Genomic DNA, 27,857 nt, shown 5'->3' with positions numbered 1-27,857 from the left:
TCAATAACATATTCTCCAAACCCAAAAAAAAAAAAAAAATATATATATATATTCCGTGAAGTGAAATTGAAATAGTAAAAGATAATTTAGCAATTTTTTCTTTTCTACGCCATTTACATTGTGGTTGAGCTAACATGTTGTTTTGATACTTTAGGTCACCTGATTACAGCAATACCAAATTTGTATAGTTTCTGTCATGTTTTACTAATTTAAAAAAAAATTCTGAACTTTTTCGAATTTTTTTTAATTTACCGTATATACTCGAGTATAAGCCGACCCGAGTATAAGCCGAGACCCCTAATTTCAACCCAAAATCCCAGGAAAAGTTATTGACTCGAGTATAAGCCTAGGGTGGGAAATACATCATCCCCCCCTGTCATCATCCAGACCCGTCATTAACATCCTCATCATCATCACCGCCTGTCATCATCCAGACCCTCATCATCATCACCTGTCATCATCCCCTTGTCATCATCCCACACATCCCCCCTTCATAATCCCCTTGTCATCATCCCCACCCCCCTTCATCATCCCCTTGTAATCATCCCACACACCCCCCTTCATCATCCCCTTGTCATCATCCCCACCCCCCTTCATCATCCCGCCCCCCCTTCATCATCCTCTTGTCATCATCCCACACCCCCCCCTTCATCATCCTCTTCTCATCATCCGCCCTCAGTGGTCTTCAACCTGCGGACCTCCAGAGGTTTCAAAACTACAACTCCCAGCAAGCCCGGGCAGCCATCGGCTGTCCGGGCTTGCGGGGAGTTGGTTTTGAAACCTCCGGAGGTCCGCAGGTTGAAGACCACTGCGGCCTTCAACATCATCCAGCCCCCTCTCACCCCCCTTTAGTTCTGTACAGTACTCACCTCCGCTCGGCGCTGGTCCGGTGCTGCAGGACTGTCCGGTGAGGAGGTCATCCGGTGGGATAGTGGTTCCGGGCTGCTATCTTCACCGGGGGCGCCTCTTCTCCGCGCTTCCGGCCCGGAATAGAGGCGTTGCCTTGACAATGACGCAGAAGTACGTTGGCAATGAACGTACCTCTGCGTCGTTGTCAAGGCAACGTGACTATTCTGGGGCCGGGCCCGAAGCGCTTAGAAGAGGCCTCCCCGGTGAAGATAGCAGCCCGGAATCACTATCCCACCGGACCACCTCCTCTCCGGACAGTCCTGCAGCACCGGACCAGCGCCGAGCGGAGGTGAGTACTGTACAGAACTAAAGGGGGGTGAGAGGGGGCTGGATGATGTCGAAGGCCGCAGTGGTCTTCAACCTGCGGACCTCCGGAGGTTTCAAAACTACAACTCCCAGCAAGCCCGGACAGCCGATGGCTGCCCGGGCTTGGTGGGAGTTGTAGTTTTGAAACCTCTGGAGGTCCACAGGTTGAAGACCACTGCGGGTGGGGGAGTTCACTCGAGTATAAGCCGAGGGGGGTGTTTTCAGCACGAAAAATCGTGCTGAAAAACTCTGCTTATACTCGAGTATATACGGTACATTTTTTGACCCCTGTAACTTTTTTGTTCTTACATTTTTTATAATTTTTTTTTTGCATACCAGGCTGTATGAGGGCTAATTTTTTGCACCATAATCTTTTTTTGTATCTGTACCATTTTGTTATTGATCTGACTTTTTTTCCGGGGCTATTATAAAAATTGCAATTCTGTGTTTGTTTTTTGTTTTTGTTTTTTACATTTAAGTAATTTACTGTACGGGGATACATAATGTTATATTTTAATAGTTCGTACAATTATGCATGCAGCGATATTAAATGTTTATTTTTATTATAGGAAAAGGGGGTGATTTGAACGGTTAACTTGGAAGGGGTTAATGTGCATCTTTTAAACTTAAAGGGGTTCTCCGCTGCCCTGCTTCTGGAGCTCCGCTCCCCAGCGTCCGGAAGTTTATTGTTCCGAACGGCTGTGTGCGGGCTTCCGTGTTCAGGGCCGCCCCTCGTGACGTCACGTCCGCCCCCTCGTGACGCCCCCACACAGCCGTTAGGAACAATAAACTTCTGGACGCTGGGGAGCGGAGCTCCAGAAGCAGGGCAGCGGAGAACCCCTTTAACTTTTTTTTTTTCTCTTACACTTTATTAGACTTTTAGGAGAAATCATTAGCTTCCTCATACAGATCAATAGAGTTCTATTGAACTCCATTGAGCGGTGTGCTCTGCGCTCCATTGATAGAGCCTGGTCCAGCCAGGACTGCGCTCCGTTGACAGAGCCACGGACACCAGGGAACAGAAGTAAGCCCTCCGGCTACCTCTATAGTGGATCTCCCTCCTGGCAGGACAGGTGTTGGAGTCTTGCAACAGCTGGAGGAGCGTAGGTGCTGGAACTTTGCTATAGGTGATGAATGGGGGTTCCTGGTGGACAAATGCTAGACAGGCATAGATACAGTGATGAAGTTTGAAGCATGAGACTTATGGCTCTATTACACTACATGGAGAGTGATTTCTTTCTGGGTGACCGGATGACAACCCTGTGGGAGCTAATATGGTGAACTGTGCTACCTGACAGCTCAGACGAGAAGCTGCCCCTAAGGTGCACAGTCTGGTTATCATTCCTAATTTGGGGTATACTTTACACTCCCAGCTAACACCTCCATCCTCTGTGTCCACAGGTTCTTCTTCTGATAGACATTGAGCTGTCCTACATCAACACCAATCATGAAGATTTCATTGGATTTGCCAAGTAAGTGCCCCCCCTCCCTTCCAGTCTTGCCTGCCCCAGTGAGGCGGCCGCCATAAGTGCCCCCCCCTCCCTTCCAGTCTTGCCTGCCCCGGTGAGGCGACCGCCATGACTGCATGGGTTTGCTTTTTTTCCGATTATATATAACACTGCTGTCTTCTTGAACGGTAGCAGAATAACCTGCAGATGCTCAGCGTGAACACACCTGTCCATAACCTCCTTAAAGGGGTACTCCGCCCCTAGACATCTTATCCCCTATCCAAAGGATAGGGGATAAGATGTCTGAGGGGGTCCCGCTGTTGGGTACCCCCGCAATCTCCCTGCTGCACCCACGTCCTGCTCATGATATCATGGCCACGCCCCCTCAATGCGAGTCTATAGGAGGGGGCGTGACAGCAGTCACGCCCCCTCCTATAGACTTGCATTGAGGGGGCATGGCCGTGACGTTACGAGCCTCCGCCCTGCATCGCCAGTCATCCGGCACCGAGTGAAGCTCGCTCCGTGCACCGAATGTCTGGGGTGCCGTAGCCGAGATCGCGGGGGTCCCCAGCGGCGGGACCCCTGTGATCAGACATCTTATCCCCTATCCTTTGGATGGGGGATAAGATGTCTAGTGGCGGAGTACCCCTTCAATTATAAGATTTATCACTGGCTTTGGTTTAGACAAAAATCCTTAGTAAATATGAGTCAAGTCCCTAAATTTGATGTAGGTCCAATTAGGACTTATCAGGATTTATTTATTTATTTTTATTGCACCTAACATTGTCATTAGAGATGAGCGAACTTACAGTAAATTCGATTCGTCACGAACTTCTCGGCTCGGCAGTTGATTACTTATCCTGCATAAATTAGTTCAGCTTTCCGGTGCTCCGGTGGGCTGGAAAAGGTGGATACAGTCCTAGGAAAGAGTCTCCTAGGACTGTATCCACCTTTTCCAGCCCACGGGAGCACCTGAAAGCTGAACTAATTTACGCAGGATAAGTAATCAACTGCCGAGCCGAGAAGTTCGTGACGAATCGAATTTACTGTAAGTTCGCTCATCTCTAATTGTCGTCTTTGGCGCATGTTCTTATCCCAGTTGACACTTCATATGACATCACGGGAGAGGGACGGGTCACTAATGTGTGTGTTTTATCTTCTCAATGCACGTTGTGTCCAGATGAGGCCTCTCTGAATGGTTTGACTTCTCTTACGTTCCCCACTTGCTGTGTAGCGTTTCCCGCTGTGACGAGTCCTCTCATACTAACCCTACAGAACGATGTGTGTCTCATTGGTGTAGTCTAGCCTTCTGCAGCCTGTGCTGTCCCTTTGCCGTCAGACTACAACTCCCAGCATGCGCGGACAGCCCAGGTTGCAGACCAGAGTCGTCGTGTACTGCTGCCGTGTTGTCTGCATGTGGCCTGCCTCCTCCCGCTTGCGTTGCCGCTTGTCTCTCTCACTGCTCTAGGTAACGTCTCTCCTGTGTTTTTCCTTCTCGCTCTCACTTCCGACCTGCACCATGTCTCTCTCTTTCTCTCTTCATCCTCCCGATCATCGCGCACTTGCTCCCCCAATTCTGTCACTTTCCAGCTGTTATACCGAGCAGCTCATCCCAGGGTGCGTATTTCAGTGTGGGCGTCCGTCTGTCTGAGTGCTTGTTGCAGTGTTTCCCAAGCAGGGTGCCTCCAGCTGTTGCAAAACTACAACTCCCAGCATGCCCGGACAGCCGACGGCTGTCCGGGCATGCTGGGAGTTGTAGTTTTGCAACAGCTGGAGGCACCCTGCTTGGGAAACACTGGCTTGTTGTGTGGACTCTTCTCTTTCAGCTTCTTTGCAGGTCTGTGTCATTATACACCAGTACCTTACTAGTCTTCTAAGATACCCTTATTGAGTCTCTGTATAAGGGGCAGCTATTTAAAGGGGTACTCCAGTGGAAAACATTTTTTTTTTTTTTTTCAAATCAACTGGTTCCAGAAAGTTTAACAGATTTGTAAATTACTTCTATTTAAAAATCGTAATCCTTCCAGTACTTATCAGCTTCTGTATACTACAGAAGTTCTTTTCTTTTTGAATTTCTTTTGAGTCTGACCACAGTGCTCTCTGCTGACACCTCTGTCCATGCCAGGAACTGTCCAGAGCAGGAGAAAATACCCGTAGCAAAAGTACCCTGCTCTTGAAAGTTCCTGGCATGGAACACTGTGGTCAGACTGGAAAGAAATTCAAAAAGAAAAGAACTTCTTCTGTAGTATATAGAAGCTGATAAGTACTGGAAGGATTACGATTTTTAAATAGAAGTAATTTACAAATCGGTTAAACTTTCAGACAGAAAGGAAATTCAAAAAGAAAAGAACTTCCTGTGGAGCATACAGCAGCTAATACCGTAAGTACTGGAAGGATTAAGATATTTTAATAGAAGTAATTTACAAATCTGTTTAACGTTCTGGCACCAGTTGATTTAAAAAATAAATAAAAAAAAAAAGTGTTTTCCTCCGGAGTACCCCCTTTTAAGAATGTTGTTTTTCAATGGTGGTTTATCTGCCTGCACACTGCAGGCAATACGTACAAGAGTTGCTGCAGTGTAAAGCAAGGTTTGGCGCAGAATATCAAGCCTGAGCCTTTAGTAAAACCATGCAGCTAGGCTTATCACTAATGCATTAGCTTAAAGGGGAACTCCGGTGGGAAAAAAAAATGTTTTCAAATCAATTGGTGCCAGAACGTTAAACAGATTTGTAAATTACTTCTATTAAAAAAATCCTAACCCTTCCAGTACTTATCAGTTGCTGTATGCTCCAGAGGAAGTTCTTTTATTTTTTATTTATTTTCTGTCTGGCCACAGTGCTCTCTGCTGACACCTCTGTCCATGTCAGGAACTGTCCAGAGCAGGAGAGGTTTGCTATGGGGATTTGCTCCTACTCTGGACAGTTCCTGACATGCACAGAGGTGTCAGCAGAGAGCACTGTGGTCAGACTGAAATTAAATTAAAAAAGAAAACCACTTCCTGTGGAGCATTCAGCAGCTGATAAGTACTGGAAGGATTAAGATTTTGAAATAGAAGTAATTTAAAAATCTGTTTAACTTTCTGGTACCAGTTGAATTGGAAACATTTGTTTTCCACTTGTTTCCGCCGGAGTTCCCCTTTAAAGTGACTTCTGGTATATAATATAATTTGTCCTTGGGATAGCATATGAACATGTGATCTGGTGGGGAGCGGGGGGGGGGAGGTTTGTTACTGAAAATAACATACATGTTTATGAATTGATACTTAAGTTGTTCACCTTGTTTAGTATATTCTGTACTTGTATTACCAGTGCGTATCAGATTGGTGGAATTCGTACTTCTTGTAAGTTGCGACATCACAGGCTCTGAAAGCATTCTACTCCGTCCCTGCTCCCCCCCCCCCCCCCCCCCCCCCCTCCTGTCAGCCCGGAGTTAGGGTGGGTTCACACTACGTTTTCTCCCATACGGGAGCGCATACCGCAGGGGGGAGCTAAAACCTCGCGCTCCCGTATGTCACCGTATACGCTCCCGTATGTAATTCATTTCAATGAGCCGACCGGAGTGAAACGTTTGGTCCGGTCGGCTCATTTTTGCGCCGTATGCGCTTTTCCCCCGGACCTAAAACTGTGGTCAACCACGGTTTGAGGTCCGGTCGTAAAAGCGCATACGGCGCAAAAATGAGCCGACCGGACCGAACGTTTCACTCCGGCCGGCTCATTGAAATGAATGACATACGGGAGCACATACGAAGGCATAGGGGAGCGCGAGGTTTTAGCTCCCCCCTGCCGTATGCGCTCCCGTATGGGAGAAAACGTAGTGTGAACCCAGCCTGAGACTGGTAATGTGAAAGGGAAGAGCGGGTATTACTGCTCATTACATAAGGCTGGGTTTACATACGTCTGGCATTGCTGAACTCGGCCTAGATCTTGACACAACTGATGACTGATTATTGACAATGTGCATCAGTTGTTTGGCATCCGGCGACCATTGTTTCTGGATGTCGGACAGCACCGCTTGCTGCGTTCCCCTTTCCGGCATCCAGGAACAGTGGTCGGCGGATGCCAAACAACTGATGCACATTGTCAGTCCAACCATCGGGCGTCAAAATTGAGATGCTGGATTATTGTAAACTGTCCTATTTAAGTGAATGGGATTAGTTCTAGCATCAGTTTCCCTCTTATGCCTGCCGAAGGGAAACTATGCCTCATGCCGGACATATGTGAACCCAGCCTAAGGCAGCAGGGAGCCTGTTCTAACCTACAGTAGTTATTACTATCAGAACTGGTTCCCTGCTGCCTTATCTAACGAGCCATAAATACCAGTAATACCAGCCTGCCCCTTCATATAACTGGTATTGTCCCTTCATATAACTGGTATTGTCCCTTCATATAACTGGTATTGTCCTGTGCTGACAGGAGGTAAGTGGGGAGGAGGTAAGGTGCTCTCTGCATTCAGAGCCTGTGATTCGATGACCCAGCTTGCAAGGAGGACACAGCTGACATGGAAGATCTCTGGCTAATGACGTATTAGGAAGTTGCTTTATTATAGGTTCGTGACGCCATACACAGTTTGTTTCTTTCGCTGGACAGTCCCTTTTTTTAGTACCAGAAACAGCCACTATTAAAATAATGATTCTGCATCTGGGTATAGGGGTATCCCAGTGTCCCCAAAAATGATATAATGCTGGGGTTGCAGAGAAAAGGGAAAAAAAAAAAAACTATACTTACCTACTCCCCCGCAGCTTAAGTTATCTCCTGATCTGCCGATGTTTATCACTACCTCCTCCTTCCAAGAGGGAGAGGTGAGCAGTACCTGCCCTCTTAGCCAATCACTGGAGACAAGACACCGCTGGGGGCAGTGATTGGCTGAGAAAGCAGGTTCTTCTCTGACCTCTCTTCTTGGAAGCTGGAAGAAGAGATTGGGGGGGTAGGGGGGGCTAGAAGGAGCCGGATGGAGGCTGAAACAGGACGTGTGTGTGTGTGTGTATGTGTGTGTATGTGGTGGGGGGGAGGTCAAGGAGTTGGGAAGTACAACCCTTTTTCCTTTTTATCTACAGCCTCAGCATGTTGTTAAAGGAGTACTCCTCTGGCCAGTGTTCGCAAGTAAATGTTCTGAACGCTGTTTTTGCTCTGCGGGGGTTGGCCACGCTCTTCGTGACATCACAGCCATGCCCCCTCAATGCAAGTCTATGGGAGGGGGCGTCACGCCCCCTTCCATAGACTTGCATTGAGGGGGCGTGGCAGTGATGTCACAAAGAGCGTGGCCAACCCCCGCAGAGCAAAAACAGCGTTCAGAACATTAAAGCGGTACTCCACTGGAAAAACTTTTATTTTTTATTTATTATTTTAAATCAAATCAAAAGTTAATCAGATTCATAAATCACTTCTATTAAACTGTCTTAATCCTTCCAGTACTTTTCAACTGCTGTATGCTCTGCAGGAAGTGCACTTTTCTTTTTTGAATTTTTCTGCCTGACCCCAGTGCTCTCTGCTGACACCTCTGTCCATTTTAGGAACTGTCCAGAGCAGGAGCAAATCCCCATAGAAAACCTCTCCTGCTCTGGACGGTTCCTAAAATGGACAGAGGTGTCAGCAGAGAGCACTGTGGTCAGACAGAAAAGAAATTCAAAAAGAAAAAAAACTTCCTGTGGATCATAACAGCAGCTGATAAGTACTGGAAGGATTAAGATTTTTTTTTTTTAATAGAAGTGATTTACAAATCTGTTTAACTTTCTGGCACCAGTTGATTTAAAAAAAAAAAAATGTTTTCCTGTGGAGTACCCCTTTACCTTCTAAACGCTGGCCAGTGGAGTACCCCTTTAACTTCTAAATGCTGGCCAGTGGAGTACCCCTTTAACTTCTAAACGCTGGCCAGTGGAGTACCCCTTTAACTTCTAAACGCTGGCCAGTGGAGTACCCCTTTAACTTCTAAACGCTGGCCAGTGGAGTACCCCTTTAAGTTTTAAACGCTGATCAGTGGAGTACCCCTTTAACTTTTAAACGCTGGCCAGTGGAGTACCCCTTTAACTTCTAAACGCTGGCCAGTGGAGTACCCCTTTAACTTCTAAACGCTGGCCAGTGGAGTACCCCTTTAACTTTTAAACGCTGATCAGTGGAGTACCCCTTTAACTTTTAAACGCTGGCCAGTGGAGTACCCCTTTAACTTCTAAACGCTGGCCAGTGGAGTACCCCTTTAAGTTTTTTGGGACACTAGAATACTCCTTGAATGGGTCATGGTATACAGACATCAGACCACAACGATGCTGAGTATAAGCGGTCAGTACTGTAGTCCCCCATAACTAGCTCCTGTCATTATATTAACCCTCTACTCTCTCTCTTCTTTGCAGCGCACAGCAGAGGAGCACCCAGCTGAACAAGAAGAGGGCCGTTCCCAACCAGGTAATTGTCCAGTACCAGAACCTCCTGCAGTAACCAGGCAGACACCCTCCGGACCAGGTCCCTAAACCACATCGGCACCCACAATAATCCCATTCCCTTCTTGTACTACAACTCCCAGCCTGTCTCCGCCATAACATGCTGGGATCTGTAGTGTAGATTTATACCGTCGTGCCTGGAGAGCGGGGACTGTGTAGGAGGTACTAAGGAGACGCTGGAGCCGTACTGTCCCGCTGACACTCTGTCCTGTCTCTTCTCCCCACCATGCATGTGCGTCTGTGATGTTACATTTCGCATGGACACATAATTTTGCACTGACTTTGTTGTTGTTGTTTTGGGGTTGATGGGATTTTTACTATTAACTGGATATTAATTGCATGTAATTTTCTCCCCCTCTTCCTCCTCTTCTTTTCGCTGCTGTTCCATTCTGTATGTACTCCTCCATTTATGTCCCCTCCTCCATAACTCTCTGGTCATAAAATCCATTCTTCCCTCCTTTACTGTGCTCCTGCGTCACCTTAATCTTGTGACTCCTCCTGCTATACTTAACCCAGGGAGAGATCTTGGTAAGTACTTGCTGCGTGTCAGTGACCATGCCTCGGCCAGGAAGAAACGGAAACCATGGCGACCACTGAGACAGAGGGTTCCCATACAACAGTAGTGGGCACCCCACTATTCCATGAGAACCTCTGATGCAGTCCATTCTAGGGCCACACTAAAAGGGGTACTTCAGTGAGAACCTTTTTTTTTTAAATTAATTTATTTAATTTTTTATATATCAACTGGCTCCAGAAAGTTAAACAGATTTGTAAATTACTTCTATTTAAAAATCTTAATCCTTCCAGTACTTATCAGCTGCTGTATACTACAGAGGAAGTTATTTTATTTTTGAATTTCCTTTGTCTGACCACAGTGCTCTCTGCTGACACCTCTGTCCATGTCAGGAATTGTCCAGAGCAGGAACAAATCCCCCCCCATAGCAAACCTATCCTGCTCCGGACAGTTCCTGACATGGACAGAGGTGTCAGACAGAAAGGAAATTTAAAAAGAAAAGGAACTTCCACTGTAGTATTCAGCAGCTAATAAGTACTGGAAGGGTTAAGATTTTTTAATAGAAGTAATTTACAAATCTGTTTAACTTTCTGGCAACAGTTCATTTAAAAAAAAAAAACTAGTAACAGTGCAGATTAATGCTCACTATCCGGCTCCTCTCTCACTGCCAAATCTGTCGTCCCTGTCATGTTACCTCCTGCTGGCCATGGTAAAAGGGCTTGTCCAAAATTCGAAAAACATGTCTGCTTTTTTTAGTGCCCCACCTGTCTACGGTTTGTATGTGCTATAGCATATCAATCCTATTCACTTCAGTTCCACTTTGCTGCTGCAATACCGCACACAACCTGTGCACAGTGTGGCGCTGTTTCTATAAGAAAGCAGCCATGTTGTCCTATCCCTGGACAGTGCTTTTTACCATCTCCTGTAAAACTGGTACAATATATTATCTTCTGGTATGTTCACACATCCGGGTCTCCGATATAATCTGCTGCAGATTTTCTGCTGCAGAGGCTCAAACCCACAGCGAGAAGTTAGCTTTAGATCTCGCACATGTGAACATACCCTGAAGCGGTAATCCCATCTGGGCTTTTACTAAGTGTCCACAGGATAGATCATAAATGCCCATAGATAGGGTTCTCCCTGCACCCTTCTTCAGATCAAGGGTCACCGGCCTGGTGTGGTCTTCTGGAGGTAGTCTGGAAGCTGACAACAACTGAACTGTGTTATGGACTTTATGTAACTCTTATTGACCTTGATGAAAGCTGCGTAAACCGCGCGGCACTGTGAGCTACACTGCTTATGTAATTCAGAAGTCATGCAAACTGTGAAAAAGGGCACCATGGCTATTTTTTCAGCTTCCTGACTGCCTCCAGTGGCGGCTACTAGGGGGCCAGGGGGACCCTTGGGATAGGTGGGACCCGCACCTGTCGGATATTTATGGCATATCTTGTGGATACGCTATGAATGGCCATATGTAGAGATGAGCGAATTTACAGTAAATTCGATTCGTCACGAACTTCTCGGCTCGGCAGTTGATGACTTATCCTGCATAAATTAGTTCAGCCTTCAGGTGCTCCGGTGGGCTGGAAAAGGTGGATACAGTCCTAGGAAAGAGTCTCCTAGGACTGTATCCACCTTTTTCAGCCCACCGGAGCACCTGAAAGCTGAATTAATTTATGCAGGATAATTCATCAACTGCCGAGCCGAGAAGTTCGTGACGAATCGAATTTACTGTAAATTCGCTCATCTCTAGCCATATGCCAAGTCAAGTACATGGCAAATTAGGACATGGGAGACCGCATACTAGGATTGTGTGCTGGAGGAGGATGAGTAGTAGTATTCTGTTTAAAGGGGTACTCCACTGGAAAACTTTTTTTTTTTTTTTTTTAAATCAACTGGTGCCAGAAAGTTAAACCGATTTGTAAATTACTTATATTAAAAAAAATCTTAATCCTTCCAGTACTTATCAGCTGCAGTTATGATCCACAGGAAGTTCTTTTCTCTTTGATTTTTTCTTTCTGCCTGACCATAGTGCTCTCTGCTGACACCTCTGTCCATTTTAGGAACTGTCCAGAGCAGGAGCAAATCCCCATAGAAAACCTATCCTGCTCTGGACAGTTCCTAAAATAAACAGATGTGTCAGCAGAGAGCACTGTAGTCAGACAGAAAGGAGAAAAAAAAAAAAAAGAACTTCCTGTGGCTCATAACAGCCGATAAGTACTGGAAGGATTAAAAACATTTTTTAATAGAAGGGATTTACAAATCTGTTTAACTTTCTGGCACCAGTTGATTTAACAAAAATAATGTTTTCCAGTGGAGAATCCCTTTTAGTGTTCGGAACTAAATGTTCCAAACGCTCTTTTCGCACTGCGGGGGGCCGGCTACGCCCCCTCGTGGCATCATGACCACACCCCCTCAATGCAAGTCAATGGGAGGGGGCGGTACGGCCTTCACATCCCCTTCCATAGACTTGCTTTGAGGGGGCATGGCCATGATGTCACAAGGGGGTGTGGCCGACCCCTGCCTCGCAAAAAAAAAAAAAAAAAGCGTTCACAACATTTAGTTCCGAACGATTACCAGTGGAGTACCCCCTTTAAGAGCCTCACCACTGTTACCCCTTTAATTCCCTCTTTTACAAAATTACATTACATGAGTGTTTTCCAACCGGCGTGCCTCCAGCTGTTGCAAAACTACAGCTCCCAGCATGCCCGGACAGCCTTTGGCTGTCCGGGCATGCTGGGAGTTGAAGTTTTGCAACAGCTGGAGGCACCCTGGTTGGGAAACACTAGGTTATAAAATTATAAAATTCTAGCTACCTGCAGTCACCACTAGGGGCAGCATTGCCAAAGATATAAAATCGAATGGCAGTCATTGCGTTAATAACTATTATTTATTTTATTTTACTCGTGTGGTTTCCTTTTCGGTGGCCAAGGAATGGTTTTGTCTTTATTGCAAATTTTGAAATCAGAATCTGCAGCTTTTTTTTTCCCCCTGTCTTGTGTCCCCTTGGGTTTACTGTACGCCATCACTCTGCCAATCAAACGGGCAATGTCCTGCATGGACACTGCGAGCCTATCCGGCGATTCTCTATTCTGAACGTATGTGAAAATGGCCATACGTTCAAGGTGCAGGTGCAATGAGACGGGCACGGTGTCGGGTGGTGTGGATTTTATATCCTCTACTGGTTGGCATCCCAGTAATATATAACAATAGCCCTGTGCTTGCTTTTGTTCTTGGGGGTCGGTATGTACGCTTCAGTTTGCCACGCTCGGTGGCTTTACAGGTTTGGCAAAGCGATCCCGTCACCTACGGACATACGGGGGGTGGCTGCTTTATATCTGCTCCTTTGCAATGGTTGACTGATACAGTTCATAGGACGACACAAGGTAAGTGCCACGTTGCAAGGCGGCCATCATAACTAGTCTTGTCTCTATGTACAAGCGGCAAAAGGACCCTCTGGGAAAGCTGGGTATCCACTTATTTGTCCGAGCTTATTTATTTTATTTATTATTTTTTGGGAAACCCATCTTTCCCAGACTCTGCTAGGCCAAGCTATGTAGAGTGACTCCTCACCCTGATATTATTTTATCAGTCATACTTGCCATTCAGGATTCTGGGAAAGGTTGTTCACAGCTCTTACAGGGGCTGTCATGGCAGCCATGTTTGTGCTCATCCAGCTTTCCCAACGGAATATAACTTATATCATAGGTCCAGACTGGGCGGCCAATCAGAGATGACGTTTGCTCTTTAGAAAGCTGAATTCTGATTGGGTAAAGAGGCCTCTTGTCATGTTACCTGTATGACCCCCCACTATATACACTAGTGCTCTCCAACCTGCTGTGGCCTTAGGCCAGCATTTTCCAAACAGCGTGTCTCCAGCTGTTGCAAAACTACAACTCCCAGCATGCCCAGACAGCCGAAGGCTGTCTGGGCATGCTGGGAGTTGTAGTTTTGCAACAGCTGGAGACGCGCTGTTTGGAAAACAATACCCTAAGACAGTCCGAGCATGATGGGAATTGTAGTTTTGCAACAGCTGGAGACACGCTGTTTGGAAAACAATGCCCTAAGACAGTCCGAGCATGATGGGAATTGTAGTTTTGCAACAGCTGGAGACACGCTGTTTGGAAAACAATGCCCTAAGACAGTCCGAGCATGATGGGAATTGTAGTTTTGCTACAGAGGGTGAGTCCCAGATTAAAAAACATTGATATACGCTACATATGTGTCCTGTATGTGGCATAGGACAACTTACCTGTTTTCAGGACGTATTTTTATTTTAAATTTATTTTTATTTTTATTTTTTTTCAATTTGGAAAGAAAAAAAAATGTGCACAAAAAAATACCAAAGACCAGCCACGCTGGCATATACGGAGAACCATGACATCAGCGCCCCCCCCCCCCCATCACTCACTGCATGCATACTTCAGGTCTGCAGGTATACGACAAAATGGCCGCCCGCGTCCCACAGCCTTTTGTGTTTAAAAAAGCGAGGTAGCAGCCTGCCCCCTCAACCACAGCAGGGGGGACCCCCCCCCCCACCTTATGGTTGGGCCTGTCTTTGTTTCCTTTTCTTCCCATCCCCCACCCCCCCAAATCTTCTATATATATTTTTTTTTTCCCTCCCCCCTTTTTTTTTCTCTCTTCGCAGGTCATCAGAAGAGGCTGGTTAACCATCAATAATATAAGTATCATGAAAGGAGGCTCCAAGGAGTACTGGTTCGTGCTGACGGCCGAGTCCTTGTCCTGGTATAAGGATGAAGAGGTAAAAAATATAAAAATGAAAAAATAAATAAATAAAGACGCAAAGCGGTGGTGGTAAGGGGGGGGGGTAAAACTTTATTTGGTACATATGGTTTCTATCACCGATACAACATGTATACACATACACAGTAATGCATCTTCGTGGTGGTGGTGTCCTCTGCGCGGGTTTGTCCGTCCCAGTTTAACCAGTGTGTAGACTACTGTTCACGTTCTGTGTCCAACGAACACGTAGTCTGAACACTGGGAGAACGGGGACAGCCATAGTGGTCTTCATCTTCACGTCCGTACCATGGTTATATAGACAATAGTCGCATCGCCGACTATTTAACACAGTGTTTCCCAACTAGAGTGCCTCCGCCTGTTGCAAAACTACAACTCCCAGCATGCCCGGACAGCCTTCGGCTGTCCGGGCATGCTGGGAGTTGTAGTTTTGCAACAGGCGGAGGCGCACTGGCTGGGGAAAAACTGCTATAACTTAAAACATATGCCCCCGTTCCATTCTATTCCACAATTACTAGACCTCCCCACCGTCACCATTATTAATGCCCACCCACCCCGGGGTGCAGATCTTACCAGTCGTCCCAAAAGCCAAGTGAGAATGGATGGGAGCGAGAGCGGCTGCAGGGTCGTCCAGGCTGCCCGTGACGTGGCATCGAAATGCTCTGAGCCTCGGGAACACATTTGCGGCTATGCAGGAAGTGAGAGAGGAGGGGTTAAGGAGGCCGTTGGGGGGGCCCTCTCTGCCTCCATCACCCTTCACAGGCCAAAAAATCCTCCCAGACACTTAAACTGTTCCAGATGTTTCATCTCCAGCCGAAACATATGCTCCTTTTTCCTTTAACCCCTGGCGCTCCGGGCAAGCTCCTACTGAGGAACATACGACCCCTCCACCACCCAATGGCAAAAAGTTTTTTTTTTTTTTTAGTTTAACGCACCATTTACATCACAAATCCACATTAAACACCCCAATCTGTAACACTCGCCCCCGCTCCTGCGCCGCCAAGGAACAATAAGGCTTCATAGTGTTCGGCGCCGTCACATCTGTGCCAGTGTGTTTCCTGTCCGTTTGGATCACGCAGTGACCGCTGCTCCCCCCCCCCCCCTGCAGGAGAAAGAGAAGAAGTACATGCTGCCTCTGGACAACCTGAAGATCAGAGACATAGAGAAGGGCTTCATGTCCAACAAACACATCTTTGCCATTTTCAACACCGAACAGCGGTGAGTAATGGTAGAGGAGCGATGATGATGATTGATGATGATGATGATGATGATGATATTATTATTATTTTTTTATTATTATTTATTTTTATTTTTATTATAATTAATAATAATAAAAAGGATAATAAATAAAAAAAATTATAAAAAATGAATAGTAAAAAATAATAAAAAATAATAATAATAAAAATATAATAAAAAAACAATAATAAAATAAAAATAATAATAAAAAAATGTATAATAATAATTTTTTGATTATTATTAATAATACATTTATTATTATTAATAATACATTTATTATTGATAATACATTATGATTAGAGATGAGCGAACTTACAGTAAATTCGATTCATCACGAACTTCTCGGCTCGGCAGTTGATGACTTTTCCTGCGTAAATTAGTTCAGCCTTCAGGTGCTCCGGTGTGCTGGAAAAGGTGGATACAGTCCTAGGAGACTCTTTCCTAGGACTGTATCCACCTTTTCCAGCCCACCGGAAAGCTGAACTAATTTATGCAGGAAAAGTCATCAACTGCCGAGCCGAGAAGTTCGTGACGAATCGAATTTACTGTAAATTCGCTAATCTCTAATTATGATTATTTATATAACGTGCACAGATTATATAACGCACATATTGGTCCCTATTCCCATTGGGGCTCCCAAGTCTAAATTCATCTATCAGTGTGAGAGGAAACCCAGGGAGAACATACAAACTCCATGCAGATGTTGTCCAAGGTGGGAATTAAACCTTAGGACTCCGGTTCTGCAAGGCAACAGTGCTAACCACTGAGCCACCTATCTACAGGGAGACATATGGAAGGATTCTCTCTTCTCACAGCAGGGCTCTTTACTTCCTGACTCTCAACGATCTTTTGTCTCGCTGCATTATAAGTCTATGGGGCAGCGAGACAAAGATCTCTAAGAGCCAAGCATTAGTGCCGCACTCTTATCCTCGCTCGTTCTCCTAATGGGAGCGGGGCTTAGCAATGAGACCCCAATCGATCAAAAGTCTTCAAGTGGCAGTGCCCATTTAAGACGAAAGAAAAAAAGTGTATGTGAATGGGGTTCTCCAGCCTTACAGAATTGATGCTCAGCCATCAGTGTTAGATTGGTGGGGGGGTGGGGGGGGTCTGACTTCCAACCTCTTTGTGAAAGGGGCCGCGGCGCCCGTGACTGCTTCTGCTTGTCCTTGCATGGCCATATTATTAGTAACATTCACTTGAATGGAAGGAACAATGCTGCAGTACCTTGTGCTGCCACCACTAGTAGTATGGTGGTGCAAAGAAGAGCAGAAGTCGGCACTGAAGAGGCTGCAGCATTGCCCCCCCCCCCCCTGCCAATCTGAAGATACGCTATCAATTTTGTAAGGTTGAAGAACCCCTTAAAGGGGTACTCCGGTGGGAAAAAAATATTTTATTTGTAAATGAACTGGTGTCAGACAGATTTGTAAATTACTTGTAATAAAAAAAAATCTTTATCCTTCCAGTACTTTTTAGCAGCTGTATGCTACAGAGGGAATTTTTTTTTTGTTTTTTTGAATTTCAGCGAGAGCACTGTGGACAAGACCAAAAAAAAAGCAAAAAATTTCCACTGTAGCATACAGCTGCTAATAAGTGCTGGAATGATAAATATTTGTTAATAGAAGTAATATACAAATCTGTTTAACTTTCTTGCACCAGTTCATTAAAAAAAAAAAAAAAAAAATTTAAAAAAAAAAGGTTTTCCACCGGAGTACCCCTTTACAAGATTATACCCAGCTTTGTAGCCAGAGAAAAGAGAAAAATTGCAAATAGTCTTATTAAAAAAAGAAAAGGTATAAAAAGATTTTTTTGCTCCTTTTTTTTTTTTTGTGTACAGCTCCTACACATACTGATGTGCTCGTGTGCATTGCTGTGTTGGTTCGTCTTTTGGTGTCTTTGGTTAGCAGGGGGGCATGTGTAAGTGGTCAGTAGGGGGTTCATGTATAAAGGAACAGAAGGCCCTTTCTTATACATTAATAAAGACAATAAATTGATTTCCTTCCTCTGCTGTCATTCCAGGAACGTATATAAGGACCTGCGTCAGATAGAACTGGCCTGTGACTCCCAGGAGGATGTGGACAGCTGGAAAGCCTCTTTCCTCCGAGCTGGTGTCTACCCTGAAAAAGACCAGGTTGGTTCCATCTTGTCTAAATATTATGATGTGACGGCCACAGAAATGGCTGGATTTGCATCCTGGAGGTGCCCAGAAAACCCAGGTTCGGCCGGCTATAAGGTGTATGGGGCTCCCTACCCTCCACGCCCAACTCTTCTGTTCTCTGAGGGATAAGTCTGCGTCAGAGCTGTCTGGCTTACTGCTTAATGGTTACTCCGGTGGAAAACTTTTTTTTTTTTTTGCCATGAAGTTAAACAGATTTGTAAATTACTTCTATTTAAAAAAAAAAATCTTTATCCTTCCAGTACTTTTTAGCAGCTGTATACTACAGAGGAAATTCTCTTCTTTTTGAATTTATTTTTTGTCTTGTCCACAGTGCTCTCTGCTGACACCTCTGTCCGTGTCAGGAACTGTCCAGAGCAGGAGAAAATCCTCATAGCAAACCTATCCTACTCTGGACAGTTCCCGACACGGACACAGAGCACTGTGGACACGACAAAAAAGAAATTCAAAAAGCAAAGAATTTCCTCAGTAGCATACATCTGCTAATAAGTACTGGAAGGATTTTTTTTTTAATAGAAGTAATTTACATTCTGGCACCAGTTCATTTAAAAAAAAAAAATAAAGTAAGTTTTCCACCGGAGTAACCCTTTAACCCTTTGCTGCCCAAAACATAAATGTTCAGCCTTGCCATGTGGCATAAACTAAAAGTAGTAGTATAGATGCCTTTTATAGTCATGTGACATACACAAGTAGTATGGATGCCCTGCTGTCCACAAGTGAGATACCGGGAGTAGTATGGATGGCTCTCTTTACTGCCTTCGGCTGTCCGGGCATGCTGGGAGTTGTAGTTTTGCAACATCTGGAGGCACCCTGGTTAGGAAACACTGGCTTATGGTGATATTGTATAGGGGGTCCTTAAAGGGGTACTCCACTGGAAAGCATTTTCTTTTAAATCAACTGGTGCCAGAAAGTTAAGGACGCAGGACGTAAATGTACGTCCTGGTGCGGTGGTACTTAACACACCAGGACGTACATTTACGTACTGTGCATAACTGCGGGCATCGGAGCGATGCCAGTGTCATGCGCGGCTGATCCCGGCTGCTGATCGCAGCAAGGGACCCGCTGGCAATGGCCGACGCCCGCGATCTCGCGGGCGTCCGCCATTAACCCCTCAGGTGCCGGGATCAATACAGATCCCGGCATCTGCGGCAGTGCGCGATTTCAATGAATGATCGGATCGCCCGCAGCGCTGCTGCGGGGATCCGATCATTCAGAACGCCGCACGGAGGTCCCCTCTCCTTCCTCCGTCCGGCTCCCGGCGTCTCCTGCTCTGGTCTGTGATCGAGCAGACCAGAGCAGAAGATGACCGATAATACTGATCTGTTCTATGTCCTATACATAGAACAGATCAGTATTAGCAATCATGGTATTGCTATGAATAGACCCCTATGGGGACTATTCAAGTGTAAAAAAAAAAATTTAAAAGTAAAAAAAAAAGTGAAAAATCCCCTCCCCCAATAAAAAAGTAAAACGTCCGTTTTTTTCCTATTTTACCCCCAAAAAGCGTAAAAAATAAATTTTATAGACATATTTGGCATCGCCGCGTGCCTAAATGTCCGAACTATTAAAATAAAATGTTAATGATCCCGTACGGTGAACGGCGTGAACGAAAAAAAAAGTCCAAAATTCTACTTTTTTAATACATTTTATATGAAAAAAATTATAAAAAATTTATTAAAAGTTTTTCATATGCAAATGTGGTATCAAAAAAAAGTACAGATCATGGCGCAAACAATGAGCCCCCATACCGCCGCTTATACGGAAAAATAAAAAAGTTAGAGGTCATCAAAATAAAGGGATTATAAACGTACTAATTTGGTTAAAAAGTTTGTGATTTTTTTTAAGCGCAACAATAATAAAAAAGTATATAATAATGGGTATCATTTTAATCGTATTGACCCTCAGAGTAAAGAACACATGTCATTTTTACCATAAATTGTACGGCGTGAAAACGAAACCTTGCAAAATTGCGTTTTTCGTTTTAATTTCCCCACAAAAATAGTGTTTTTTGGTTGCGCCATACATTTTATGATATAATGAGTTATGTCATTACAAAGGACAACTGGTCGCGCAAAAAACAAGCCCTCATACTAGTCTGTGGATGAAAATATAAAAGAGATATGATTTTTAGAAGGCGAGGAGGAAAAAATGAAAATGTAAAAATGGGCTGAGTCCTTAAGGGGTTAAGTACATCTACTAGTTTTTTTATTTGACCCTTAGACGGATAATGAAGATGACGTCCAGGAAAATACCTTCTCTATGGATCCTCAGCTGGAGAGACAAGTGGAAACCATCCGAAACCTGGTGGACTCCTACATGGCAATTGTTAACAAGTCCATCCGGGATCTCATGCCAAAGACCATAATGCACCTCATGATAAATAACGTGAGTTCCCCGTGACAGCCTGGGCTGATGAACATGAGTAAGACGCCCCTTATTCATATGTACTCCGATGGTGTCAGCTGTGTCGTCAGAAAGACAATATGGCATCCTGCTGGTTTGTTAGCGACCTGTGGGGGGCGGTGTCGTGACTCAGTAGGTAATTTGCTTTCTTTTACAGGCAAAGGATTTCATTCACTCGGAGCTCCTGGCGTATCTCTACTCTTCCACCGACCAGAACAGCCTCATGGAGGAGTCAGCGGACCAGGCCCAGCGACGAGACGAGATGCTCAAGATGTACCATGCACTGAAGGAGTCCCTGAATATCATTGGTGACATCACCACTAGCACTATCTCCACCCCTGTCCCCCCACCCGTGGACGACACCTGGCTGCAGAACTCCTCCAGTGGGCACAGGTCGGTACTATGGAGCCTTAGTCGCAGCTGCTGGGTTACGAAGCTCATCTCATTTTGTTTGTTGTTTTGTTTTTGTTGTTGTTTTAAATCAGATCATTTTTATTCGATTTTAAAGGAGTACTCTGCCCATAGATATCTTATCCCCTATCCACCGGGGACCCCCCTTGATCTCCCTGCTGAACCCGGCATTCGTTTTTAGTGTCGGGTGCAGCGCTGGAGGCTCGTGATGTCACGGCCACGCTCATGACCTCACAACCACGCCCCCTTTGCATTGAGGGGGCGTTGCGGTGACGTCACAAGCCTTCGCCCCCCATCGCCAGTTATCCAGCGAAGTTCGCTCCCTGCACCCGGATGTCTGGGGTGCCGTAGCCGAGATAGCGTAGGTCCCACACGGCGGGACCCCCCACAATCAGACATCTAATCCCCTATCCTTTGGATAGGGGATAAGATGTCTTGGGGCGGAGTACCCCTTTAACAATTTTTGGTAGATGGGGAAAAAAAATTACACGCAAAAAAAAAAAAAAACACACCTTCCTCCACAATGGCCCAAAAACGATCCCAACTATGCAACAAAAATCCAGGACAATACTATGAATATTACTCATAGGCCCTTCAATAAGTATACAGTGACCCCCCGACCTACGATGGCCCCGACATACGATCATTTCAACATACGATGGCCTCTCAGAGGCAGCATCAACATACGATGCTTTTGTATGTCGGGGCCATCGCATAAACGGCTATCCGGCAGCGCAGACTGCTTCAGCTGACACCGGATAGCCGTTTACGGTGCCCCGTGTGCTCCGGTGATGGTCACTTACCTGTCCTCGGGGCTCCGGCGCATCCTCTTCGGGATCCTCTACATCGTCTGCGTTCTCCTTCGTCATCATCACGTCGCACGCACGTCATCCAATAGGAGCAGCGTGCGTAGTGACGTGATGACGACGACTGAGAGCGAGGATCCCAGGGAAGCAGAGATGTCCGGAGCATCGGGGACACCCCGGGGACGCGGTGACAGGGCAGCGGTGACGGGTCCGGAGCGGCGGGGACAGGTGAGTACAGCTTCCTATACTTTACATTGCACGGATCCCTCAACATACAATGGTTTCAACAAATGATGGTTCATTTGGAACGGATTACCATGGTATGTTGAGGGACCACTGTACTAGTTGGTACATAAAGAAGAATTGATGGAATAGAAACCACAGCAGGTAAGTAGTGATTATCCAGTACTGAAAGTGAACATAGTCCCATTAAAAGGCAGGAGAAAGTCCTAATACAAACAGCTCAAAAATACATAGCCTGTAATGTTACATAACCAAACAAAGAGACTTTTAGAATACAGCAGTGTTTCCTAACCAGGGTGCCTCCAGCTGTCGCAAAACTACAACTCCCAGAATGCATGGACAGCCAAAGGTGTTACCCAACCAGGGTGCCTCCAGCTGTCGCAAAACTACAACTCCCAGAATGCATGGACAGCCAAGGTTGTTTCCCATCCAGTGTACCTCCAGCTGTTGCAAACCACAACTCCCAGCATGCATGGACAGTCAAAGGTATTTCCCAACCAGGGTGCCTCCAGCTGTTGCAAACCACAACTCCCAGCATGCATGGACAGCCAAAGGTATTTCCCAACCAGGGTGCCTCCAGTTGTTGCAAACCACAACTCCCGGCATACCTGGACAGCCTTTGGCTGTCCGGGCATGCTGGGAGTTGTAGTTTTGCAACAGCTGGAGGCACCCTGACTGGGAAACACTAGAATAGAGGATGGTAGACCAGACTGAAATGGAACAAACACACAATAATACCTGTAGGTAATGCTGCTGCTTGGGGCAGGAGGGGGCATCAAAATACCTGCACCAAAGTGAAGGGACATAGCAGTAGACTCTGTGTCTCTTGGAGGTTTTACTCACTAATATTTTAGAAAGTATTTACAGAAAAAAGAACAGTATATATGTATGTGTGTGTGTGTATATATATGTGTATGTGTATATATATATATATATATATATATATATATATATATAATTATAATCAATCCAAATGCTAAACAAGTAGGCATATAGAATGTAGAATATATATTGATCTACTTCTAGATCAATATAGATTATTTAAAACACAATTGATCACGTATTGTCCAGTGTATGACGACCAGCACAGTTATCTATCCCTTGAATATAACCTATAAATATTCTCCTTAATCAACAGCAAGCAGAGCTCTTGTAAAAACATTGTAGACCTTTGATTTATTAGGCGTTCTCTGCTAAATTGTAAGGCTGAAGCATAGATCATCTTCTACTATTCACCATGTTGTGATTTCCTCCCAGTCTCCTGCCCTGCTGTCATATGAATGTTACGCTTGCTCTGGGGTTGCCATGGTATCATTGACTGATATCTGCACAGGGGCCTCTTGTCACATGATACAGTGATGATCACATGACAGCATTACACTGTATCAGGATATGTTGCTTTTCTTATGGTGCACTCAAATATTTTTATTTAATTTTTTTCTCCCCAGTCCAAATGTACAGAGGAGACCAATTTCCACCATCATGCCTCCAAGCCGCCCGCCTGCAGTGAGGGGCCCAACTCCTGGGCCCCCGCTTATCCCTGTACCAGCAGGAGGCGCTGCATATCCACCCATCCCATCCCGCCCAGGACCTGCGGCTGCTTTCCCTAATGCTAGCAATGACCCATTCTCTGCACCTCCACAGATCCCATCCCGGCCAGCTCGTATACCCCCAGGTGTACCCCCCGGTGTGCCCAGGTAAGAAACCTCCCCCTTGTTTTGCATGCTGAATTTTAATGATGGTAATGTATAGACAATGTGAACCTTGGGCAATGAACGTGTTGCAGTGTTGTATCTCTGTAGATGAATGATCTACACTTAGCGACTGCTGCTGATCTGTGACTCTTTACATCATAAAATCATAATTACTGTGATTGATATTTAGATAAATATACACACAGACACTGCTGCTTTCTTTTTGTGGAATGGCTATTTCCTGTTGGAGTTCCCACTCTCCAACTAAAAGTCCCATGATTCCTTGTTTGTGACAGTGAGGTCACTTTTCTCCCTCCCACACATCAGCCACCCCACTCTTTGCAGCACGCCTGAGCAGCCCTGTGGAGAATAATCTCTCCCCCACCCAGTGGTCGCTCTACCAATTAAAGCAGACATGCTCCTTTCAACACCTGACCAGTGATGTAATGTCTCGGGCCCCACTACAACCTGGGAAAACCTGAAAAAACACTATTTTTTAGGCTGTAAAAAAATAAGCAAAGATCACATAAGAATTGCAAAACCAGCCATCAAACATATGTACAGACACTATATTATGAACTACACAAATTTTACAGTCAAATAAAAAACAAATCCTGGAATACCCCTTTAAGGAACACTTATATATAGAGTATTCAGCACAGTCTCTACACTCTACTGACTAGTACACTGCACAGCGGAAGTAATTTGTAGTGTAAGACTTAAAGTATATGCTCAACATTTGACAGATTATCTGTAAATATAATCTTAAACAGAGGAGTCACAGTATACATTACACTATCATCTACCGATCCTCTGAGTTATATACTGTAATATACTCCAGAGCTGTACTCGCTATTCTGCTGGTGAGATCACTGTGTACATACGTTACATTACTTATCCTGTACTGATCCTGAGTTATATACTGTATTATACTCCAGAGCTGTACTCACTATTCTGCTGGTGAGGTCACTGTGTACATACATTACATTACTTATCCTGTACTGATCCTGAGTTATATCCTGTATTATACTCCAGAGCTGTACTCACTATTCTGCTGGTGAGGTCACTGTGTACATACATTACATTACTTATCCTGTACTGATCCTGAGTTATATCCTGTAATATACTCCAGAGGTGTACTCACTATTCTGCTGGTGAGGTCACTGTGTACATACATTACATTACTTATCCTGTACTGATCCTGAGTTATATCCTGTATTATACTCCAGAGGTGTACTCACTATTCTTCTGGTGGGGTCACTGTGTACATACATTACATTACTTATCCTGTACTGATCCTGAGTTATATCCTGTATTATACCCCAGAGCTGTACTCACTATTCTGCTGGTGAGGTCACTGTGTACATACATTACATTACTTATCCTGTACTGATCCTGAGTTATATCCTGTATTATACCCCAGAGCTGTACTCACTATTCTGCTGGTGGGGTCACTGTGTACATACATTACATTACTTATCCTGTACTGATCCTGAGTTATATCCTGTAATATACTCCAGAGGTGTACTCACTATTCTGCTGGTGAGGTCACTGTGTACATACATTACATTACTTATCCTGTACTGATCCTGAGTTATATCCTGTATTATACTCCAGAGGTGTACTCACTATTCTTCTGGTGGGGTCACTGTGTACATACATTACATTACTTATCCTGTACTGATCCTGAGTTATATCCTGTATTATACCCCAGAGCTGTACTCACTATTCTGCTGGTGAGGTCACTGTGTACATACATTACATTACTTATCCTGTACTGATCCTGAGTTATATCCTGTATTATACCCCAGAGCTGTACTCACTATTCTGCTGGTGGGGTCACTGTGTACATACATTACATTACTTATCCTGTACTGATCCTGAGTTATATCCTGTATTATACTCCAGAGCTGTACTCACTATTCTGCTGGTGGGGTCCCTGTGTACATACATTACATTAGGTATATCCTTCATGTACAGAGATCTGCACTGTGTGTAATGTAATGATAACTCCTCTTCTGAGCAGCAGTCATGTTCCTGAATGGCTCCAGCATTTTAACCAAATTTTTCTCTTTCTCTGTCATTTACCCTAAAACCTCACCTTATCATTTTTTTTATTTTATTTGCCCCTCTTTTTTTTTTTCCTTTTTGCAGCCGGAGACCTCCCGCCGCCCCAAATCGGCCCACCATAATCCGACCAGCGGAGCCCTCCTTACTAGACTAAGCCTCGGGAGGGGGAGAGTAGAGCAATTGCAGTCCTTGTTTGGGAGAGGGGATTTATGCGCACGGTGTCGATCTCCGTTTACGACAGACGCCGTGCCGCTCCGGGTGCCTAATCTGCCGCCGCCAACCGGTTTGCTAGGAATAGACTTTTTTATACACCTCCATGTGATCCAGTATGGACCGACAAATGCTTGCGTGCAAGTAGATCCCAACTGGAGACCGGGAAATGGCAGATGGCGGCCGTCTGGAATTCATTACGGCTATGACTTCTTCAGCTATTTGGAGGGGGGGGGGGAAACTACAACTCCCAGCATGCCCTGACAGCCGCAGGCTGTCAGGGCATGCTGGGAGTTGTAGTTTCCCCCCAAGGGCTGAGCACCACAGGGTGGCAGCCCACTGCTTTTGAGGCACGGATGCCAATAGGGTAAAAATTACTTAACATCTGCCATGTGTAAAATATATGACCCCCCTATACCACCCCTCCCTGTACCCCCCTCTATGAATATTTAAGCAGGTTCTGCCTATTCCAAGCACGGGGTATACAGTTTCTATCGTAATGAAATGATTGTACAGTTTTAATTTGTTTTTTTTGTGTTTTTTTTTTTTTTTGGTGGATCTTCCCCCACCACCCCCCCCCCCAAAAAAAAAAAAATTGCATTAATTTTCATATATATTTAACAATCTCTATAAAACCTTTATATCCTCCGGAGATTTTTTTATTTTTATTTTTTTTATTTTTTTTATTTTTTTTCCCCCTACAGAATCTAGAGTTGAAATTCTCTATAAATCAGTGCCTTGTATGCTTTATAGGTGAGAGGGGTGTAGAGGAGTGGGAAAGGCGGGCATGGTCGGGTCACAATGGGGGGGTGACGATACTCTACAGATGGCTTGTACTGGGGCGGGAACATGTTCTGCAGATTTCGGCAGTATTTTTTAGGCTACTTGTTGTAATACTAGAGTTATGGGATACGTTCCCGTTTTAGATGCAATTCTCCTTCTTCCCTATGACTTTAAAATCTTAATCCTTCCAGTACTAATCAGCTGCTGAAGTTGAGTTGTTCTTTTCAGTTTGACCACAGTGCTCTCTGCTGACACCTCTGTCCGTGTCAGGAACTGTCCAGAGCAGGAGAGATTTGCTATGGGGATTTGCTCCTGCTCTGGACAGTTCCTGAGATGGACAGAGGTGTCAGCAGAGAGCACTGTGGACAGAAAGAAAAGAAATTAAAAAAAAAAAGCACTTCCTCTGTAGTATACAGCAGCTGATATGTACTAGAAGGATTAAGATTTTTTTATGGAAGTAATTTGCAAATCTATTTCTTTCTGGCACCAGTTGATAAAAAAAAAATTGTTTTTCACCGGAGTATCCCTTTAAAGGGGTTATCCAGGAAAAAAGTTTTTTTTAATATATCAACTGGCTCCAGAAAGTTAAACAGATTTGTAAATTACTTCTATTACAAAGTCTTAATCCTTTCAGTGCTTATGAGCTTCTGAAGTTAAGGTTGTTCTTTTCTGTCTAAGTGCTCTCTGATGACACGTGTCTCGGGAACCGCCCAGTTTAGAAGAGGTTTGCTATGGCGATTTGCTTCTAAACTTGGCGGTTCCCGAGACACGTGTCATCAGAGAGCACTTAGACAGAAAAGAACAACCTTAACTTCGGAAGCTCATAAGTACTGAAAGGATTAAGATTTTTTAATAGTAGTAATTTACAAATCTGTTTAACTTTCTGGAGCCAGTTGATATACATAAAAAATATATATTTTTCCTGGATAACCCCTTTAAGTCCACACCAGGGAACGGTTTGCTCCGCCCCCGCCTATTCTGTCTGCCGTTTCCCGTTCACAGAACCTTTGGCAACTAAGCGTCTCTCAATGAGAGAGAAAAACCTATAAACATATGAAAGCCTAGACATTCATTTTATTATTTTTAAACCTACAGGGGGGAATGAGTTAACATTATATGATAACTGCAGGGTGTCGCCCCCTAGAGGGAGAGTTACTGCAGCCCCAGTACAAGCAGTTTGTACAGTTAACATATACCATTATCTCCTCCAACTAAAGTGGACCTGTCACCTGACATATGGGGCAACTGGAGTCAGGGTTTGGGCTATGACTTGGGGTGTAAGGTTTGACTGAAAATCCCGGTGTTGTGCCCAAATTGCTGCCTTCACTGTCTATAGCAGTGTTTCCCAACCAGGGTGCCTCCAGCTGTTGCAAAACTACAACTCCCAGCATGCCCGGACAGCCGTTGGCTGTCCGGGCATGCTGGGAGTTGTAGTTTAGCAACAGCTGGAGTCACCCTGG

The 27,857-nt window shown here is 45.0% G+C and overlaps 1 protein-coding gene across 3 annotated transcripts in view; it reads left to right on the top strand.

The window, feature by feature from the left end:
• DNM2 (dynamin 2) overlaps positions 1-27,857 on the top strand; it is a 91,947-nt gene that overhangs the window by 46,809 nt on the left and 17,281 nt on the right. The window contains exons 12-21 of one of the 3 annotated variants that reach the window (XM_056570511.1): positions 2,617-2,687; positions 9,007-9,058; positions 9,610-9,621; positions 14,256-14,369; positions 15,477-15,586; positions 17,621-17,732; positions 19,998-20,162; positions 20,338-20,573; positions 23,089-23,337; positions 25,489-26,966. In XM_056570511.1, coding sequence (XP_056426486.1) covers positions 2,617-2,687; positions 9,007-9,058; positions 9,610-9,621; positions 14,256-14,369; positions 15,477-15,586; positions 17,621-17,732; positions 19,998-20,162; positions 20,338-20,573; positions 23,089-23,337; positions 25,489-25,558 — 1,191 coding nt within the window. In that variant the 3' untranslated portion in view covers positions 25,559-26,966. Of the gene's footprint in view, positions 1-2,616; positions 2,688-9,006; positions 9,059-9,609; positions 9,622-14,255; positions 14,370-15,476; positions 15,587-17,620; positions 17,733-19,997; positions 20,163-20,337; positions 20,574-23,088; positions 23,338-25,488; positions 26,968-27,857 lie in introns of those variants that run through there. The other 2 variants (XM_056570513.1, XM_056570512.1) reach the window with 2 other exon arrangements.

Source organism: Hyla sarda, chromosome 4 (genome assembly GCF_029499605.1).
Source record: "Hyla sarda isolate aHylSar1 chromosome 4, aHylSar1.hap1, whole genome shotgun sequence".
Lineage (NCBI taxonomy): Eukaryota > Metazoa > Chordata > Amphibia > Anura > Hylidae > Hyla > Hyla sarda.
This window is presented reverse-complemented; position numbering and strand designations above follow the sequence as displayed.